The following is an 18,103-nucleotide window of genomic DNA, read 5'->3' as shown; positions in this document are numbered from 1 at the left end:
TTCTATCTATCTATCTATTTTTCTTTCTATCTATCTATCTATCTATCTATCTGTATCTATTTCTTTCTATCTATCTATCTATCTATTTATTTTTCTATCTGTCTGTCTGTCTGTCTGTCTGTCTGTCTATCTATCTATCTATCTATCTATCTATCTATCTATCTATCTATCTATCTATCTATCTATCTGGTTTTCTATGCTGATAACCTCACAGCAGCTAATGCTGAAGCTCTTCTTTGGATACACTTATTTGTTTGTTTGTTTGTTTATTTATTTATTTAATTGGATTTGTATGCCATCCCTCTCCAAGGACTCAGGGTGGCTCACAGCATATATAAAAACAGAACAATAATGTAAATCCAATTAATGATGAGAAGGAATCCAGTTTTGAAGGATTTTAACTCTTAGGTTTTAGCTTTGTTGCTGATCGAGCTACTTTTTTTACTTTTTAATTTATTGTTAATATTGTTAATTTGTTTACCCTCTTTTAAATTTACAGAGCTAGTTTACTGGTTTTCTTTAAAATAAATATTCTAAAACATGTCTCAATTAATGTAATTTTATTGTTTTCCATTTTTATAAGTTACCAATAGCCACTGCATTTTCTAACCTCGGCTTATACTCAGGTCAATACGTTTTCCCAGGTTTTTGTGGCAAAAATTGGTGCCTCAGCTTATACTCGGGTCGGCTTATACTCGAGTATATACGGTAAATACAATTGTTCCCTACTTTCCTGGCAGATGAAACAACTGGAAATAATGACAGTAAACTATAATATTTATATATTATAAAACTATATAATCATTCAAGGTTGCAGCATGTGAGTGCTGGTGAAGCAATCCCACCCCGTTCAAGGATATTCTATTTCACTCCTTTTCCCAACCAGTTGTTTTGGAAAGCAGGTCTGTCATCATCACATTATGACATTTTTGCCATCCTCCAGCACCCAGGACTCCCTGCAGGCTTCCCAGAACTTTGTCCCACCCAATTTATCCCTTTTTAACCAGGGGGGAGTGAGGGAGCCCTCACAGAGTAGTGCCGTGGATTTCAACACGTTTTTTGCTGATAAAAATCGCTCAGATCTGGGCAGACCTCAACTCCAATTGGATAACAGAGTTGACTTACAATGAGTCAGTCGAGGTGACTGGGGCCCGTACTTCTCCATCTGTCTGGGAAGAGTTTGATCTGGTGACACCTGATGAAGTGGACAAGGCCATTGGAGCTGTGAGTTCCGCCACCTGCTTACTGGGTCCGTGTCCCTCTTGGCTGGTCTCAGCCAGCAGGGAGGTGACACATACCGTGTTTCCCCGATAGTAAGGCAGTGTCTTACTATCTTTTTACCCCCAAAAGCCCCACTGTGTCTTACTTTGGGGGTATGTCTTACATTGTCCCGGGCACCGGGGCCGGCTCGTCTTCGGGCGCGGGGAGCTGCCGGAAAGGAGGCGGGCGCCGACCTCGACGTTCGGCGGGTTGCGGGGAGCATCCCCTCGCCGCTCCCGGCAATGTTTCTCGGCAGGGGAGGCCAACTCCGCGGCGACACGGACGCTCGGCTGGCTGGCTAAAGGCAGGTCAAGGGGTGGATGGGCAGTCAAAAAGGGTGAGCGGCCGCCGCTGTGCCCTCCTTCGCCCGCCTCCTTTCCGGCAGTTCCCTGCGCGCCCCTCGCCTTCGCTCGCCGCGGCGCCACCGCCTCTTCCCCTGCCGAGGCTCAGCTGCAAGCGGCTCCGAGGCGAGCGGAAAGGAGGCGGGCGAAGGAGGGCGCAGCTCCGGCCGCTCGTCTCGGAGCCGAGCGGCCTCGCTGGCCGCTTGCAGCTGAGCCTCGGCAGGGGAAGAGGCGGTGGCGCCGCTGCGAGCGAAGGCGAGGGTGCGCGCAGGGAGCTGCCGGAGCTGCGCCCTCCTTCGCCCGCCTCCTTTCCACTCGCCTCGGAGCCGAGCGGCCTCGCTGGCCGCTTGCAGCTGAGCCTCGGCAGGGGAAGAGGCGGTGGCGCCGGCAGCTCCCTGCGCGCCCCTTGCCTTCGCTCGCCGCGGCGCCACCGCCTCTTCCCCTGCCGAGGCTCAGCTGCAAGCGGCCAGCGAGGCCGCTCGGCTCCGAGGCGAGCGGAAAGGAGGCGGGCGAAGGAGGGCGCAGCTCCGGCCGCTCGCCTAGGAGCTGAGCGGCCTCGCTGGCCGCTTGCAGCTGAGCCTCGGCAGGGGAAGAGGCGGTGGCGCCGCTGCGAGCGAAGGCGAGGGGCGCGCAGGGAGCTGCCGGAGCTGCGCCCTCCTTCGCCCGCCTCCTTTCCGCTCGCCTCGGAGCTGAGCGGCCTCGCTGGCCGCTTGCAGCTGAGCCTCGGCAGGGGAAGAGGCGGTGGCGCCGGCAGCTCCCTGCGCGCCCCTTGCCTTCGCTCGCCGCGGCGCCACCGCCTCTTCCCCTGCCGAGGCTCAGCTGCAAGCGGCCAGCGAGGGCCGCTCGGCTCCGAGGCGAGCGGAAAGGAGGCGGGCGAAGGAGGGCGCAGCTCCGGCCGCTCGCCTAGGAGCTGAGCGGCCTCGCTGGCCGCTTGCAGCTGAGCCTCGGCAGGGGAAGAGGCGGTGGCGCCGCTGCGAGTGAAGGCGAGGGGCGCGCAGGGAGCTGCCGGAGCTGCGCCCTCCTTCGCCCGCCTCCTTTCCGCTCGCCTCGGAGCCGAGCGGCCTCGCTGGCCGCTTGCAGCTGAGCCTCGGCAGGGGAAGAGGCGGTGGCGCCGCGGCGAGCGAAGGCGAGGGGCGCGCGGGGAGCTTGGAAGCAATGTCATCGCCCCCCCCGCAATACCGTTTATACCGTGTTTCCCCGAAAGTAAGACATATGTCTTACTTTCGGGGTATGGCTTTTATAAGCCAACCCCCCTGAAGCCCCCCATATGTCTTACAATCGGGGGGGTCTTACTATCGGGGAAACACGGTAGCTGGGTCCAGGAGATTGTCAATGCTTCTTTGGGGAGGAGGTCCCTTCCGGATTCCTACAAGGAGGCACTTGTGTGCCCCCTCCTCAAGAAGCCTTCCCTGGACCCAGCCATTCTTAACAACTATCGGCCAGTCTCGAACCTTCCCTTTATCAGCGGTCCTTGGAAGAAGCTGATTATCTAGGCCTTCAGCAGTCAGGATTCAGGCCCGGCTGCAGCATGGAAACTGCTTTGGTCACATTGATGGATGATCTCTGGAGGGCCCGGGACAGGGGTTTATCCTATGTCCTGGTGCTTCTCGACCTCTCAGCGGCTTTCGATACCATCGACCATGGTATCCTTCTCCGCCGGCTGAATGGGTTGGGAGTGGGAGGCACTGTTCTCCAGTGGTTCTCCTCCTACCTCTCTGGTCAGTCGCAGTCATTGTTAGTGGGGGGTCAGAGGTCAACCTCTAGGTTTCTCCCTTGTGGGGTACCTCAGGGGTTGGTGCTCTCCCCCCTACTATTTAATATCTACATGAAACCTCTGGACGAGATCATCCAGGAGCATGGGGTGAGGTATCATCAGTATGCTGATGATACCCAGCTGTACATCTCCACTCCATGTCCAGTCAACGAAGCAGTGGAAGTGATGTGTTGGTGCCTGGAGGCTGTTAGGTTCTGGATGGGTGTCAACAGACTCAAACTCAACCCTGATAAGACAGAGTGGCTGTGGGTTTTGCCTCCCAGGGACAATTCCATCTGTCCATCCATCACCCTGGGGGGGGATCATTGACCCCCTCAGAGAGGGTCCATAAGTTGGGTGTCCGCCTCGATCCACAGCTCACATTAGAGAAACATCTTTCAGTTGTGCTGAGGGGGGCATTTGCCCAGGTTCACCTGGTGCACCAGTTGCGGCCCTCTTTGGATCGGGAGTCACTGCTCACAGTCACTCATGCCCTCATCACCTCGAGGCTCGACTACTGTAAAGCTCTCTACATGGGGCTACCTTTGAAAAGTGTTCGGAAACTTCAGATTGTGCAGAATGCAGCTGCGAGAGCAATCATGAGCTTCCTTAAGTATGCCCATGTTACACAAACACTCCGCAGTCTGCATTGGTTGCCAATCAGTTTCCGGTCACAATTCAAAATGTTGGTTATGAGCTATAAAGCCCTTCATGGCATCGGACCAGAATATCTCCGGGACCGCCTTCTGCCGAACGAATCCCAGCGACCAGTTAGGTCCCACAGAATTGGCCTTCTCCAGGTCCCATCGACTAAACAATGTTGTTTGGCGGGGCCCAGGAGAAGAGCCTTCTCTGTGGCAGCCCCGACACTCTGGAGCCAGCTCGCCCCCAGAGATCAGAATTGCCACCCTCCTCGCCTTTCATAAGCTCCTTAAAACCCACCTCTGTTGTCACGCATGAGGGAATTGAGATATTCCTTTCCCCCCAGGCCTATACAATTTATATATGGTATGTTTGTGTGTATGTTTGGTTTTTTAATAAGGGTTTTTAGTTATTTTAAATATTAGATTTGTCATCTGCTGTTTTATTATTCTTGTTAGCCGCCCTGAGTCTACGGAGAGGGGCGGCATACAAATCAAATCAAATCAAATCAAATCAAATATTAAATATCAAATCAAATCAAATGAAATCATAAATAAAAACAATGGGCAAAAACAGTCCATTTTTTTGCAAAAATGGGGCTGGTTTGGCCTTCCAGTTGCCCCATCTAGCATGACTGGAGGAGGAATTCTGGGAGTGGAAGTCCACTAGTCTTAAAGCTATCAAATTTGAAGACCCCTGGGTGCAAGGATCTTCAAACTTGGCAAGTCGAAGACTTGTGGACTTCACCTCCCATTCCTGAGCTAGCATGACTGAAGAAGAAATTCTGAGAGTTGAAGTCCACTAGTTTTAAAGCTGTTAAGTTTGAAGACCCCTGAGTTAGGGGTTAGGGGTGCAAGGATCTTCAAACTTGGCAAATTTAAGACTTGTGGACTTCAAGTTCAATTCCCATTCCTAAGCTAGCATGACTGGAGAAGGAATTCTGGGAGTTTTAAAGCTGTCAAGTTTGAAGTTTGTAAAAAGTGTACATGGTTGCAAAAGTATGCATGTTATCTGCCACAATGATATTTTATTAAATATTACTACACCGTTTGGTTCAGAATACCTTTTTCTTTGTTTTCCACCTCTAAAATCTGGGTGCATCTTATATTCCAATGCCTCTTATACTCTGAAAAATATGGTATACAGTGGTACCTCTACTTATGAACTTAATTCATTCCATGACCAGGTTCTTAAGTAGAAAAGTTTGTAAGAAGAAGCAATTTTTACCATAGGAATCAATGTAAAAGCAAATAATGCATGCAATTGGGGCAACCCCAGGGAGGGTTGTTTCCTCCCAGGAGATTCCTAGAGGCCCGACAGAGGCTTTCCCCTGCCTTTTCCAGCCTTGCTTCCTTCCAGGAGATTCCTAGAGAGGTCCCATGGAAGCTTCTCCTTGCCTTTTCCAGTTACAGTTTCAGAGGCTCGAGTTTGTAAGTAGAAAATAGTTCTTGAGAAAAGGCAAAAAAATCTTGAACACCCGGTTCTTATCTAGAAATGTTCATAAGTAAAGACATTCTTAGGTAGAGGTACCACTGTATTATAGAGTAGTATAAATTGGATCTGTTGAAATAAATTTAAAATGACATATTGGTAATATTAGAGGGAAATATACAGTATAATGAATAATGAATGATAAATGGTTGATTGTTATGTGATCATTATTTGTTTATTATATAATGACTCCTTGCCCCTAACATATAATGGATTATATGATTGAATATATTGCATGGTTATAATTAATATTTTTGATTTGATGGATTAAATTAAAAATTGTTAAATACATATTGGTATTTTGAGAGGAAAATAATCACAATTAGTAATGGATGAAACAACTTAATCTTGGGAAATTTGGGGTTTTGAATGATTAATAGTTGATGATAATCAATATTGACATTGATACTGATTAATTTTATTTAAGAATTACACTTAACATGTATTTAAAAGTAATAAATTATATAATAAAGTAATAATTTGGGGGAAGACATAATTATACCATAGATTTGTTTAAATTGAATTTGTGGGGGGAAAAGTTAAAAGGTTATATCTGAAGCACTAGAGGGGAAGACCCAGTATAATGAACAATGAATTTGTTTAAGCTTTGAAATTGGAAAAATATCTGCTTTCTCCTGAATTGTAAAAGAATGAGCCATGGTCGCAGTGGTTGGAGTGCAGTACTGCAAGCTGCCTTTGCTGACTGCTGGCTGTAGTCCACTAGTTCAAATCTCACCAGGCTCAAGGTTGACTCAGCCTTCCACCCTTCCAAGGTGGGTAAATTGAGAAACCAGATAGTTGGGGGCAATGTGCTGACTTTGTAAATCTCTTAGAGAGGTTTGTAAAGCACTGTGAAGCAGTATATAAATCTAAGTGCTATTGCTATTATTATATATAAGATATAAAATATTTAATATGAATGGACATTTCATTTCTAAAAATAAATAATTCTGGAGGGTGACCAGAGCAACTGATGAGAACCATCATTGTTCAAGCGAGGTAAAGAGACAGGGACTACCTATCATCATTTCCAGAGACCTGAATACCAACATTGGACTTTCTAGAACTTGCCAGTCTGTACTCTGGCACCATCTTGCTGTTGCTGCTGTTTTTTAATGACTATCTAGCTGACTTATGACCAAGAACTATTAATTAATAACTGATTCCCTATTTTATATATTTTTTGTATATTCTATATATTTTATAGCCAAATGTTTATGTTTATTGTTTTTAGCTAAATTATCTGGGGATTTTAATTGATAGACACAGTGGTACCTTATGATACGAACCCCTCATCATACAAACTTTTCGAGATACGAACCCAGGGTTCGGAATTTTTTTGCCTCTTCTCACGAACTTTTTTCACCTTACGAACCTGCCGCCGCCACTGGGATGTCCCACCTCCAGACTTTCGTTGCAAGCCAAGCCCTAGTTTTTGCGATCCTGGGATCCCGAGGCTCCCCTCCATGGGAAACCCCACCTCCTGACTTCCGCAAAAACGCGATGCTGTAGGGAAATCCCAGGAGGGGAATCGTCAGATCAAAAAAACGGGCAGAGTAGGGGGGACAAAAACAGGAAGAAAAGACTCATGGAGCTCAAGGGAGGAGAAAGGTGTGGGGGAGATGAACAAAGTGGGGTGGGAAAAAACAGGAAGAAAAGACTCATGGAGCTCAAGAGAGGAGAAAGGTGTGGGGGAGATGAGGAGAGTGGGGTGGGCAAAAACGGGAAGAAAAGACTCATGGAGCTCAAGAGAGGAGAAAGGTGTGGGGGAAATGAGCAAGACAGGGTGGGCAAAAACGGGAGGGACCCATGGAGCTCAAGAGAGGAGAAAGGTGCAGGACAGGGTGGGAAAAAATGGGAGGGACCCATGGAGATCAAGAGAGGAGAAAGGTGCAGAACAGGGTGGGAAAAAACGGGAGGGACTCATGGAGATCAAGAGAGAAAGGTGCAGAACAGGGTGGGGAAAAACGGGAGGGACTCATGGAGATCAAGAGAGGAGAAAGGTGCAGGACAGGGTGGGCAAAAATGGGAGGGATCCATGGAGATCAAGACAGGAGAAAGGTGCAGGACAGGGTGGGCAAAAACGGGAGGGACCCATGGAGATCAAGAAAGGAGAAAGGTGCAGGACAGGGTGGGAAAAAACGGGAGGGACCCATGGAGATCAAGAGAGGAAAAAGGTGCAGGAGAGGGTGGGAAAAAACAGGAGGGACTCATGGAGATCAAGAGAGGAGAAAGGGGCAGGATAGGGTGGGAAAAAACGGGATGGACCCATGGAGATCAAGACAGGAGAAAGGTGCAGGACAGGGTGGGAAAAAACGGGAGGGACCCATGGAGATCAAAAGAGGAGAAAGGTGCAGGACAGGGTGGGAAAAAACGGGAGGGACCCATGGAGATCAAGAGAGGAGAAAGTTGCAGGACAGGGTGGGCAAAAACGGGAGGGACCCATGGAGATCAAGAGAGGAGAAAGGTGCAGGACAGGGTGGTTAAAAAGGGGAGGGACTCATGGAGATCAAGAGAGGCTCTTTTCGCCTTGCTTCGTTGGGACTGCCACCTCTTGCCACCTCTCGCTGTCCCTCCCCCCACTCCGTTCGCCTCAGCTTCGTCTGCCGGCAGCTTTTTTTTTTAAGCCTTAATGTTTTGGATTTTCCTAATCGGCTTGCATGCATTATTGGCTTTTCCATTGATTCCTATGGGAAACATTGTTTCATCTTACGAACTTTTCACCTTACGAACCTCGTCCTGGAACCAATTAAGTTCGTAAGACGAGGTATTACTGTAATTGGGATGGATGTATATTAATTCTTTCTTAACTAATTTAAGGGGTTAACTTATATATGCTATGAGTGAATGGACTATTTTATTAATGTTTTAATTAATTTGCATTTTAAATTAATTATTAGGGTCACCTAACAATGGATGTCTATAACTACTGGAATGAATGGAATGGTGTGAATGGGAGTGGATAGGAGGGGGATGGTAGATGGAATTATAATATGTATGAAGTGAAAGTACGATATGAATGAAATTCTTGGCACACCTTATGCTGGAGAGGCAGGAGGGGAGGGGACACTTATCTCTGGGGTGGCAGAGGGTCAAAATATCCCGCTCTTGCTGGGGAGAGGCAGGTATGGGGGAAGCCATGGAGCTAGCCGTTCCAGGGGAAGGAGGGATCGCTGCTTAGTAGCGATCCCTTCTTCCGGCTCCATGAGCATAACTCAAGGCACTGGTGATGAGTGTAATTCTTGCCCTGAGCTCAAGCTGTTGCTACTCAATGCCAGGTCGGTGGTAAACAAAGCTCTCCTCATCCGGGATTTGATCCTGGATAAGGAGGCCGACCTGGCTTGTGTGACCGAAACCTGGCTGGGCCCGGAGGGAGGAGTTCCTCTCTCTGAAATTTGCCCAGCCGGGTTTCGGATATGGCATCAGCCAGGGAAGGGGTGGAGGAGTGGCTATTATAACCAGAGAGAGCCTTTGCCTACGTAGACTCGTTGCTCCAGAGATCGCGTGTTGCGAGTCCCTCCTGGTGAAGTTGGACTTAGGGGTTCAGGTGGGCTTGTTACTCACGTACCTGCCTCCCAGCTGCGTGTCAACAGCCCTGCCTGTGCTGCTGGAGGAGGTAGCCGGGCTGGCGGTGGGGTTCCCCAGACTTATGGTCTTGGGGGACCTTAACCTGCCGCCGCTCAGTGAAACCTCTGGGCTAGCACAGGAGTTCATGGCCACCATGGTAGCCATGGACCTGACTCAAGTAGTGCAGGGTCCGACTCATGAGGGTGGGCATGCACCCGACATGGTATTCCTCTCTGAGCAATTGAGTAATGATCTGAGACTAAGGGGCTTAGAAGTGCTTCCTTTGTCATGGTCAGATCATTTTCTACTGCGGCTTAACTTCCTGGCTTCAATCCTTGCCCACAGGTAGGCAGAAGCAATTAAGAAGTTCCGCCCCAGGCGCCTGATGGACTCAGAGGGCTTTCAGAGGACGCTTGAGGTTATTCCAGATACACTCATCCATAGTTCGGCAGAGTCTCTTGCTGAGGCCTGGAACAAGGCTCCAGCGGAAGCTCTTGACCAGATTGCGCTGTTGCGACCTCTCCGCGGCACTAAACCCCGTAGAGCACCATGGTTCAACGAGGAGCTCCAGAAGTTGAAACGCCAGAAGAGACGTGTAGAGAAGCAATGGAGGAAGAATAAGTCTGAATCCGATCGAACGCTTGTAAGAGCTCATATTAAGACTTACAAAGTGGCGTTCAAGGCGGCAAGATGCGTGTACCATGCCGCCTTGATTGCATCAGCAGAATCTCGCCCGGCCGCTCTGTTTAGGGTGACCTGCTCCCTTCTTAACCAGGGGGGAGTTGGGGAGCCCTTGCAGAGTAGTGCCGAGGACTTTAACACATTTTTCGCTGGTAAAATTGCTCGGATCCAGGCGGACCTCGACTCCGATTGGATAGCAGAGTTGACTGACGAGTCAGTCGAGTGACTGGGGCCCGTACTTGTCCACCTGTCTGGGAAGAGTTTGATCTGGTGACACCTGATGAAGTGGACAAGGCCATTGGAGCTGTGAGTTCCGCCACCTGCTTACTGGATCCGTGTCCCTCCGAGCTGGTTTCAGCCAGCAGAGAGGTGACACGAAGCTGGGTCCAGTAGATTGTCAATGCCTCCTTGGGGAGGGGGTCCTTTCCAGCGCCCTATAAGGAGGCGCTGGTGCGCCCCCTCAAGAAGCCTTCCCTGGACCCAGTCATGCTTAATAACTATCGTCCAGTCTCCAACTTTCCCTTTATGGGGAAGGTTGTGGCGCTCCAGCTCCAGTGGTCCTTGGAAGAAACCGATTATCCAGGTCCCCAACAGTCGGGTTTCAGGCCCGGTTATAGCACGGAAACTGCTTTGGTCGCATTGATGGATGATCTCTGGAGGGCCTGGGACAAGCGTTTATCCTCTGTCCTGGTGCTCCTTGGCCTCTCAGCAGCTTTCAATACCATCGACCATGGTAGCCTTCTGCGCCGGCTGGAGGGGTTGGGAGTGGGAAGCACTGTTCTTCAGTGGTTCTCCTCTACCTCTCCGGTCGGTCGCAGTTGGTGTTAGTGGGGGGTCAGAGGTCGACCCCGAGGTATCTCCCTTGTGGGGTACCTCAGGAGTCGGTCCTCTCCCCCCTGCTATTTAATATCTACATGAAACCGCTGGGTGAGATCATCCAAGGGCATGGGGTGAGGTACCATCAATACGCTGATGATACCCAGCTTTACATCTCCGCCCCATGTCCAGTCAATGAAGCAGTGGAAGTGATGTGTCAGTGCCTGGAGGCTGTTGGGCCCTATATGGGCCGGGAGTCACTGCTCACAGTCACTCATGCCCTCATCACCTCGACTACTGTAACACTCTCTACATAGGGCTACCTTTGAAGAGTGTTCGGAAACTTCAGATCGTGCAGAATGCAGCTGCGAGATCAATCATGGGCTTTCCAAAATATGCCCATGTTACTCCAACACTCCGCAGTCTGCATTGGTTGCCGATCAGTTTCTGCTCACAATTCAAAGTGTTGGTCATCACCTATAAAGCCCTTCATGGCACCGGACCAGGGTATCTACAAGACCGCCTTCTGCCGTACAAATCCCAGCGACCGGTTAGGTCCCACAGAGTTGGTCTCCTCAGGGTCCTGTCAACTAAACAATGTCATTTGGCGAGACCCAGAGGAAGAGCCTTCTCTATGGCAGCTATGACCCTCTGGAAACAGCTCCCTCCAGAGATTAGAACTGCCCCCACCCTCCTTGCCTTTTGTAAACTCCTTAAAACCCACCTCTGTCGTCAGGCGTGGGGGAACTGAAACATCTCCCCCTGCCTATGTAGTTCTTTGTGTATGATATGACTGTATGTATGGGTGTTTTTGTTTTTTTTAAATATATATTGAGGTTTCTTGTTTTTTAGACTTTTTAAATGTATTATTGTTATTTTAGATTCTAACTATTAGATTTGTCATTATATATTGTTTTTATCATTGCTGTAAGCCGCCCCGAGTCTACAGAGAGGGGCGGCATACAAATCTAATAAATAATAATAATAGTAGTAATAATAATAATAATAATAATAATAATAATTGTGGAGGTTTTAGGGATATTTAGTTATGAGAAAACGGGTTTAGAAAAACAAAGAATTAATTATATAATAAAGTAATAATTTGGGGAAAGACATAATTATACCATAGATTCGTATAAATTGAATTAAGAAAATAAATGAAGCACAATGGCTTTGATTTATTAAGCAAGAGAGAATAGCTAGCAGAGGAAGTAAATAATAGCATTAAAAATTAATTGGAGAATGAAACAATCTGTGTAAACTGCGTGACAAAATTAGACAAAGGAGGCAGCATGAGACTAATGACATATACTGAGAGTAACAGATATGAAATTAAACAGTATTAATGATATTTAGTAGATGATATATGTTTACTAAGTTGATCCATATCAGTGATGGCGAACCTATGGCACGGGTGCCACAGGTGGCATGTGGAGCCATATCTGCTAGCATGGGAACTGTTGCCCTAGCCCAGCTCCAACTTGCATGGGTGTGCGGCCAGCTGATTTTTAGCTCATGCAGAGGCTCTGGGAAGGCAGTTTTGGCTTCCAGAGAACCTCGGGGGGGGGGAAGGGTATTTTTACCCTCCACTGGCTCCAGGGAAGCATTTGGAGCCTTGGGTGGGAGAAACATGAGCCTACTGGGGCCACCAGAAGTTGGGAAAGAGGCCTTTTCCGGCCACCAGAGGACCTCCAGTGGGCAAGGGAAGCTGTTTTCGCCCTCCCCAGGCATTGAATTATGAGTGTGGGCACTCGCACATTCACGATAGCACACGCCCATGCTCTTTTGGCACCTGAGGAAAAAAGATTCACCATCACTGACCTATATGATATGTTTTGTTTTGTTTTAATGGGGAGAAAAATAATAAGAAAAAATCTTTGTAATTAAAACTATCCACTCAGGGCAGGATATAGAGGCCGTAAGAGGAAATAGGAAAAAAGAAGAGAAAGGAGAGAGAGTAGAAGGGGAAGTAGAGAAGGAGGAAGGAAAGAGGAGGAAGGAGAAAGAGTAAAGGCAGAGAAGGAAGAAGGAAGGAGGAGATGGTAGTAGGAAAGGGGAAAGAAGGTGTAAGAAAGTAGTTACAAGAGATGGAATAGCCACCTGAAATAAAAAGAGGGGAGTGAAAAGAGGAAAGATTGAGATAGATTGAATAATAAAATTAAAATTGGAATGTAACTTAGGTTTTATACTATTATTTTTAAACGACAATATATGTATATTGATCTCTATTGAAGATGTATGTAAGATACCCAGAAGTTTTTTTCAGTAAGTTTTTTTTATTTTTTCCTCCACATCAAAAACATAGATAACGTACATATTATCTATGTTTTTTATGTGGAGGAAAAAAAATTAAAAATTATTTTTAAAAAATCTGGATATCCTGCTCATAACAATATATGCACATATGCCAGCCTATACAGCCATAATGTGGTTTGTTTGATTTTAAAGATTTTATCATAATTGGCATTATGTGAGAACTAGGTTCAGTCAACAAAGCAAAACTAGCTTAGCTTGGTCTATGAAATCAGCAAATAAGATGTTTCATGACCCAGCTAGGTAACATCATCAATTAGGAAGAAGGGAATGGGAAGGCAAGAGCTGACAATTAGAGCAACTGAGTAAACAGCAAATTGCAATTATACAACTTGGATGGAAGCCAGTAGGTGGACCACTCCCTTTAATTCCCATGAAATGCAGCATGCCCTTTTTTTAATGAGCAGGGAACAGCCTTTCAGTTTCCTCTGAAGGGAAGAGCTGTCAAGGCAGCCTCTGTTTAACTCAGGGGTCCTAAAAGAAGGGTTGCAGAAAGTTGGCATGGCTGGTTTAGTGAAGAGAAGGACCAGGAGGGCATGATAGCAGTCTTCCAATACTTGAGGGGCTGCCATAGAGAGGAGGAAATCAAGCTATTTTCCAAAGCAACCGAACCAAACAAGGAATGGATGGAAACTGAGTAAGAGATTCAACCTGGAAATAAGGAGAAAGTTTCTGAAGTGAGAATGATCAACCCATGGGACAGTAGTTGTGTTCAGATGTGGCAACTTCATCACTGGAAGATTTCAAGAAAAGATTGGATCAGATCTCTGGCGGAGCCTGTACCGTATACTGGTACTGTTTATGTCCCTTCAAGGCGAGCCTTGAATATTAAGGAGGGAATTTAATAAAAAGAAAATATTTATTTATTTATTTATTTATTTATTTGATTTGATTTGTATGCTGCCCCTCTCCGTAGATATATTACAAAATATATGTAACTGGATGACAAAATCAGAAAAAAAACTTTTGCAACTGTTTTGATGATTGATATTAGTTACTAACAAAATATCACATTTTATAAAGTCCTTCCTTCCTACGTTCCTCCATTCATTTCATTCTTTCTCCTTCCTTCATTCCTTCCTTGTTCCTATTTCTCCTTCCTTCCTTCCTTCCTCCATTTCTTCTTCCTTCCTTTCCTTGTTACCTCCATTTCTCCTTCTTTCCTTCCCTCCCTTCCTTCCTCTCCACTTCCCTTTCCCTCCCTCTTTCCCTTTTCTTTCTCTCCACTTCTCTCTTTTTCCTGTCTCCTCTTTTCCCTCTCATTCTCAACCTCCAGGTCTCTCTCATTTCTGTGTACCTCTCCCTCTCTTCTCTCTCTCATTTGTTTCTCCTCCCTTTTTGCTCTCATTTCTCCCACTTTCATTTGTTTTTCTCTTTCTTTCCTCTTCCTCTCTCTTCCTTCTCTCTCATTTATTTCCCCCTTCTCCCTCACATTCTCTCTCTCTCTCTCTCTCATTTCTCTCTCCCTTCTCTCTCATTTGCCTCTATTTTCTCTCCCTTATCCTTTCCCTCCATCATTTTCTCATTTTTTTTCTCTTTCTCCCTTTCTCTCTCATTCCCTCCCCCTCTCACTTACCCCCTTTACCTCTTTACCTTGCACAGACAGCACCAGCGTGTAGAAAGGGGGGGGAGTGCGGACATCGCTCTGGTCCCTTCAGCCTGGGGTTGGTGGACGGGAGCTCCCTGTGCCTCTTCTTTACAGAGCAGCGCCCCCGCCAGAAAGAAACAGCAGATGATCGGCAGGGTGGGCATGGTCCAGAGAGCTAGAGCAGCCAGGCGGCGCGGGGCTCTGACCCACAGGTTTCTCCCCGCCCGACAGCTTAGTTGCCGGTTGCAGCTGTCGGGCAGAGAGAACAGCACTAGCTCCGCAACACGGCATTTGAAAACACTGCGCGGGGGTTCGTTTCCTTAGAGGGAACAATATCCCCGAATAAGCATTCTGGGAAAAGGAGGAGGCAAAAGCGGAGTAAGGCGGAGGGGGTGGCGAGGGCTGCTGCTGCTTCTGGTTGGTTTCTTTTTTTTCCTCATTAAGTCGTGGAACCCCTGGCTGTTTCTTGCAGAACCCTTGGGTTCCACAAAATCCCGGTTGAAAAACACTGGTATAATCTCTTATTTGTTTCTATTGGGTCTTTCTTCCTATGAATTAGAACTGACTTCCAGATTCAGCTGCAAATCATCAGGAATCTGATTGATGTGGATTTTGTTTCCTTTTAATGCATTTAAATAGCTGGAACTCTGAATCTTGAATAAAAACCTGGCAAGAGTTTCTGATAAAACACTGGAATAAGGGCTGTTTGGTGGCCATTGTGGATTAGTGACAGATGCCATTTGGAGAATGCCACTCTGATCAATGCTGCTTCAGTCTTCAAATGAATACAGCCAGGAAATCAAATAACTTTACACTAAGCTTGGGCAGTTATTAAAAGAAACACAATCCTCTTTTAGTCTAGTGAAATGGGCACATAAGGATGCTTAGGGAGAATCAAATCTTTATTTATGCAGAGAGAACTATAGTTCCAATCCTCCTTCCAAGCTGCAGGTTACCAAGAGGCTTATGATTCTTTGATAGCAGCTGCAGTATTAACAAAGCACCAGAATGCTGGAAAAGAAAAGTGGGAAGTATAAGACTGAGGGGCCCAATGTCTTTCCAAAATTAATAAATAAATGGTCTTAGCAAGACTATCCCCAGAAAGTAGTGAAATCATACATCTCTGGGGACCTTATTATTCAACAAAAAGGATCAAAACTCCAGTGTTTTGTATGGAGCGCACTATCTCTTGGCAAACAATTTTTGACTCTGAGCAAGCTAACTCCAAAAGCAATATTCTTGGTCCAGGCAAAACAGCACATCACCTGCAACTGTTTGATTTTCTGTGGTAGGGAATAATAGATTGGATTAATGACAGAAGAACAGGTATAAAACAGTCTGAATCTAATTCTGCCCTACATCCTTCCTCTGATTATAAAGGCTTCATAAGGATCGTAATTATTCAATGGGCCAAGGGATATTATATAACACCACTGATGAGGGCAGTTTACCAACAGAAGAGGGAGGGAAAAACATCACCATCAGAAAAGGTATTAACTAAAAGTTAATAGACGAGGTATTAACTAAAAGTTCCTTGGGGAGGGAGGAATTTTTCCGGGGCCCACCATCTCTTTATCAAAATGTATTTATGCTCCAGTCACAAATACAGGGCACACTTCTGGCACACAAACGAGCACAAAGTCCACGCCTGTATTTCTATGCCGCAGCTCCCCAACCCACTGAGCCCAAATTCAACCATTTTCCCAAAGCGCGCTGTTCTGTGCACAAGCAGGGACGGTGGTTTTTGATGGTACATGGCGATTCCTCTGGGTTTTTAAAAATTTTTTGCAGAAGACAAAGAACGCCACCTTTAACTGCCCTGCAAGGCATTGAGGCAAATGGGGCAACGAAGATCAGACGACCTTGAATATTTCATTTTAATTTCCCGTGGGGAGGGATTCGATAGAAAATTTAAAATTATGATTAATTCAGTTACTTGATTTTCGCTCGCCCTACTCGTAAGAGCTCCAATTCATACAGATAATGCCCTCTGGGCAAACCAATCTAGAGAAAGCCGATCGGGCTAGGGCGGCAGCACAGCTGTAAAAAGCCAGACGTTGATCCACGCCGGCAGCCGCTAACTTGTCCGAAATCTAATTTCGATTAGAGCGATGGAAGTGCTCAGCATTTGCATTTGCATTTGCAACGCAGTAGCAGCGCTGCACATTTGCTGACTCGGCTTGGTTGTGCAACTGTTCTTAGATGGATCCGCAGGGTGCTGATCTCTGTCCCCCGCATTTACTGAAAGATCTGCAGCAAGGTTCCCCCCACCCCCGCTTCTTCTTGCACTTCTGTGCTTCCTCTCCAACGCTGTGAAATCCCAAAGCGCAAAGACTCAGCTTTTTGTTTAGCAGTTGCTGCATCTTCGCTTACCTTTTCTTGTGCCCTGTTCAGCCTCTTTTGGACATTTTTCGCAAAGATGCCCGTTTTCATGTCAGCCATGGTGGTTGGTTCAAGGAATCCTGACGCGGAGGCAATTCAAGAACACAACTGTAAGAAGGCGAGAAACAAGGCCGAGCAGTAGCAGAGAGTGAGAGCGAGAGCGAGCGAGCGAGAGAGAGAGAGAGAGAGAGAAAGGGGGGAGGGTCATAGGGAAAAGGGGGCGGTTACTTAAAGAGAGTTGGCGTCGAGAAGACTCAGATATAGGATCACGCATGACACAATCTGACAGAGTGGGAGGATCAAATTAGAAGACTACGGTTTTAAGCATATTTCTTAAAAATTAAGCTTACACTAATGTGATAACGCCTAGCGCATCTTGTTGGTTCTTTTTCCTCCCCCCTCCCCAAAAAAATCCTGCGTGAGACCACAGGGAATTCCAAGTACAGGTATTGCGATTTTGAGGTTAAGGCGAGGCGTATTTTTTTTAAGTCCTGGAATAATGCAAGAAGAGAGTTATCCTCCATATTGCTGCCTACAGGCATACTAGCAATTGGTCTTTCTCTTTATGTTATTACAAAATTACACGACAATTAGGAAAAAGTTTGGAGAAGTTTTAGAATTATGTATAGAATTAAACCTGGGAGGTGACGAACAATCTTGGTTGACTGAAATCGGGATTTTCTCGTCCATTTGCTCAGTCCAGAGGGATGCTGGGAATTGAAGTCCCTCAAAGCTGAAAAAACTCAGGTTGCCCACTCCTGGACTACAATAGTACAGCTTGTGTCTTTTTCTCCGTTCTTATTAATTGTATTTACATGTTAAAACCACGTTAAGGCAAATCATTCAAAGAATGTCCAGAGTCTATGATTCTGCAAGAGAACTCTTTGTCATTAAATCCCCCCTCCCCCGCAAAAAAAACCCATGTACAGTGCTACCTCTACCTAAGAACGCCTCTACTTAAGAACTTTTCTAGATAAGAACTGGGTGTTAAATATGCAGAGAGAGTTGCTAAGGCTCAGTATTTGAATTTATTTATTTATTTATTTATTACTTAGATTTGTATGCCGCCCCTCTCCCAAGACTGTTGTCTCGGATTAGCTATTCGTTCTGGCGGGAGACTTGTTACCATGTCAAATAAGGTTTGCTACTTTGTGAAGCCTATAAATAAGTTAAAGACGCGCCACTTTCTCTCAGAGAGAATTTTGCCTATACTCTAACCGATCTGTTTAACCTGACTGTTGTGACTAAAAGAAAATAAAAGAAACTGCT

At 46.5% G+C, this 18,103-nt stretch overlaps 1 protein-coding gene across 7 annotated transcripts in view; it reads right to left on the bottom strand.

Annotated features, from left to right (window-relative positions):
* AMPH (amphiphysin) overlaps nucleotides 1–17,001 on the bottom strand; it is a 449,568-nt gene extending 432,567 nt beyond the window's left edge. For 6 of the 7 annotated variants that reach the window (XM_070726278.1, XM_070726279.1, XM_070726284.1 and 3 more), the window contains exon 1: nucleotides 16,826–17,001. In XM_070726278.1, coding sequence (XP_070582379.1) covers nucleotides 16,826–16,894 — 69 coding nt within the window. In that variant the 5' untranslated portion in view covers nucleotides 16,895–17,001. Of the gene's footprint in view, nucleotides 1–15,336; nucleotides 15,464–16,825 lie in introns of those variants that run through there. The other variant, XR_011556728.1, reaches the window with a different exon arrangement.
* Between the last annotated feature and the right edge of the window lie 1,102 nt (nucleotides 17,002–18,103).

This window comes from Erythrolamprus reginae, chromosome Z (genome assembly GCF_031021105.1).
Source record: "Erythrolamprus reginae isolate rEryReg1 chromosome Z, rEryReg1.hap1, whole genome shotgun sequence".
In the NCBI taxonomy this organism is placed as follows: domain Eukaryota; kingdom Metazoa; phylum Chordata; class Lepidosauria; order Squamata; family Dipsadidae; genus Erythrolamprus; species Erythrolamprus reginae.
This window is presented reverse-complemented; position numbering and strand designations above follow the sequence as displayed.